The 2,567-nt window shown below is 34.3% G+C and overlaps 2 protein-coding genes across 2 annotated transcripts; both read left to right on the top strand.

Moving 5' to 3' along the window:
* The first annotated feature begins 1,151 nt into the window (after positions 1-1,151).
* Positions 1,152-1,670, top strand: LOC137644200 (outer membrane protein YopM-like). The gene has a single exon (XM_068377201.1). The coding sequence runs from the start codon at positions 1,152-1,154 to the stop codon at positions 1,668-1,670; it is 519 nt and encodes a 172-aa protein (XP_068233302.1).
* Positions 1,671-1,813: 143 nt separating this feature from the next.
* On the top strand, positions 1,814-2,359 carry LOC137644199 (outer membrane protein YopM-like). The gene has a single exon (XM_068377200.1). The coding sequence runs from the start codon at positions 1,814-1,816 to the stop codon at positions 2,357-2,359; it is 546 nt and encodes a 181-aa protein (XP_068233301.1).
* Positions 2,360-2,567: the final 208 nt, after the last annotated feature.

Genomic DNA, 2,567 nt, shown 5'->3' with positions numbered 1-2,567 from the left:
CGGTATAATGTCTCAAAATTATTGGATTCATATTCTGAAAATCTCGCGAGTTCTCATCCCCTATACAACCTTCCTCGATAGATATTTTAAAAGGGGAAATGTGCTACAAACTCATCACACTATTGCTGTATTTCGAGAGTACTATAAGCATCAGGATGCTAATATAGCAATCAGCTCGCATGCGGAACAGGATCTGGGACTTCCGACAAGGCCTTCTTCTGGCGGTTACAATAATAAAGTAAGACCATTCCAGCGTTACCAGGTAATTTAAGAGTCACTAGCTTACAGATAGGTAAATATCGTTACCCTAGGGCTGCCTAGGTTAGAGAGACTCTGGATGAAATTGACTTACATGGACAACAGCTTTCTGATGGAATTGATTAGTATGGACAACAGCTTTTAGATGGAATTGGTTGACATGGGCAACAGCTTTTTGAAGAAATTGATTTGTATGGACAACAGCTTTTAGATGAAATTGGTTGATATGGACGACAGTTTTTTGATGAAATTGATTGATATAGACAGAAGGCTTTTGATGAAATTGATTGACATGGATAACAGCTTTTTCATGAAATTGATTGACATGGACAACAGCTTTTTGATGAAATTCGTTGATATGGACAACAGGTTTTTTTTCATGAAATTGGTTGATATTACAACAACTTTTTGATGATTTTGATTGATATGGACAACAGCTTTTGTGAGGAAATTGAATGACAAGGACAACAGCTTTTTGATGAAATTGGTTGACATGGACAACAGCTTTTTGATGAAATTGGTTGACATAGACAACAGCTTTTTGATGAAATTGATTGATATGGACAACAGCTTTTTGGTGGAATTGATTGATATGGACAACAGCTTTTTGATGAAATTGATTGATATGGACAACAGCTTTTTGATGAAATTGGTTGACATAGACAACAGCTTTTTGATGAAATTGATTGATATGGACAACAGCTTTTTGGTGGAATTGATTGATATGGACAACAGCTTTTTGATGGAATTAATTGATATGGACAACAGCTTTTTGATGAAATTCATTGATATGGACAACAGCTTTTTTGATGAAATTCACTGATATGGACAACAGCTTTTTGATGGAATTGACTGACAAGGACAGCAGTTTTTTTTTTATGAAATTGGTTGATATGGACAACAGCTTTTTGTTGAAATTGGTTGACATAGACAACAGCTTTTTGATGATATTGCTTGATATGGACAACAGCTTTTTGGTGGAATTGATTGATATGGGCAACAGCTTTTTGATGAAATTGATTGATATGGACAAGAGCTTTTTGATGAATTTGGTTGATATGGAAAACAGCTTTTTAATAAAATTGGTTGATATGGAAAACAGCTTTTTGATGAAATTGATTGATATGGACAACAGCTTTTTGATAAAATTGGTTGATGTGGAAAACAGCTTTTTGATGAAATTGATTGATATAGACAACAGCTTTTTGATAAAATTGGTTGATATGGACAACAGCTTTTTGATGAAATTGGTTGATATGGACAGCAGCTTTTTGATAAAATTGGTTGATATGGAAAACAGCTTTTTGATGAAATTGATTGATATGGATAACAGCTTTTTGATGAAATTGGATGATATGGATAACAGCTTTTTGATGAAATTGGATGATATGGGTAACAGCTTTTTTTGTTAAATTGGTTGACATGGACAACAGCTTTATGATGAAAATGATTGATATGGACAACAGCTTTTTGATAAAATTGGTTGATATGGATAACAGCTTTTTGATGAAATTGGTTGATATGGACAGCAGCTTTTTTTACGAAATTGGTAGATATGGACAACAGCTTTTTGATGAAATTGGTTGACATAGACAACAGCTTTTTGATGAAATTGATTGATATGGACAACAGCTTTTTGGTGGAATTGATTGATATGGACAACAGCTTTTTGGTGGAATTGATTGATATGGACAACAGCTTTTTGATGAAATTGATTTATATGGACAAGAGCTTTTTGATGATATTGGATGGTATTGTTAACAGCTTTTTTATTATATTGGTTGATATGGACAACAGCTTTTTGATAAAATTGGTTGATATGGAAAACAGGATTTTGATGAAATTGATTGATATGGACAACAGCTTTTTGATGAAATTGATTGATATGGATAACAGCTTTTTGATAAAATTCGATGATATGGGTAACAGCTTTTTTATTAAATTGGTTGATATGGACAACAGCTTTTTGATGAAAATGATTGATATGGACAACAGTTTTTTGATAAAATTGGTTGATATGGACAACAGCTTTTTGATGAAATTGGTTGATATGGACAACAGCTTTTTGATGAAATTGGTTGATATGACAACAGCTTTTTGATGAAACTGATTGACATGGACAACAGCTTTGGGGGAGCCTTCAGGTCTATATGTTAAGTCATCAGCAGCCATTGCCTGGCCCCACCTTGGTCCTAGCTTGGGTGGAGAAGGGGCTTGGCTGCTGATCATATGTATGTATGGTCAGTATCTATTCTAGGGCATTGTCCTGCTTGATAGGGCAATGTCACTGTCCTTTGCCTCTGTCATTC

This window comes from Palaemon carinicauda, chromosome 7 (assembly GCF_036898095.1).
Source record: "Palaemon carinicauda isolate YSFRI2023 chromosome 7, ASM3689809v2, whole genome shotgun sequence".
Taxonomy (NCBI): Eukaryota; Metazoa; Arthropoda; class Malacostraca; order Decapoda; family Palaemonidae; genus Palaemon; species Palaemon carinicauda.
The sequence above is the reverse complement of the archived record's forward strand: the minus strand, read 5'-3'. Positions and strand labels throughout refer to the sequence as shown.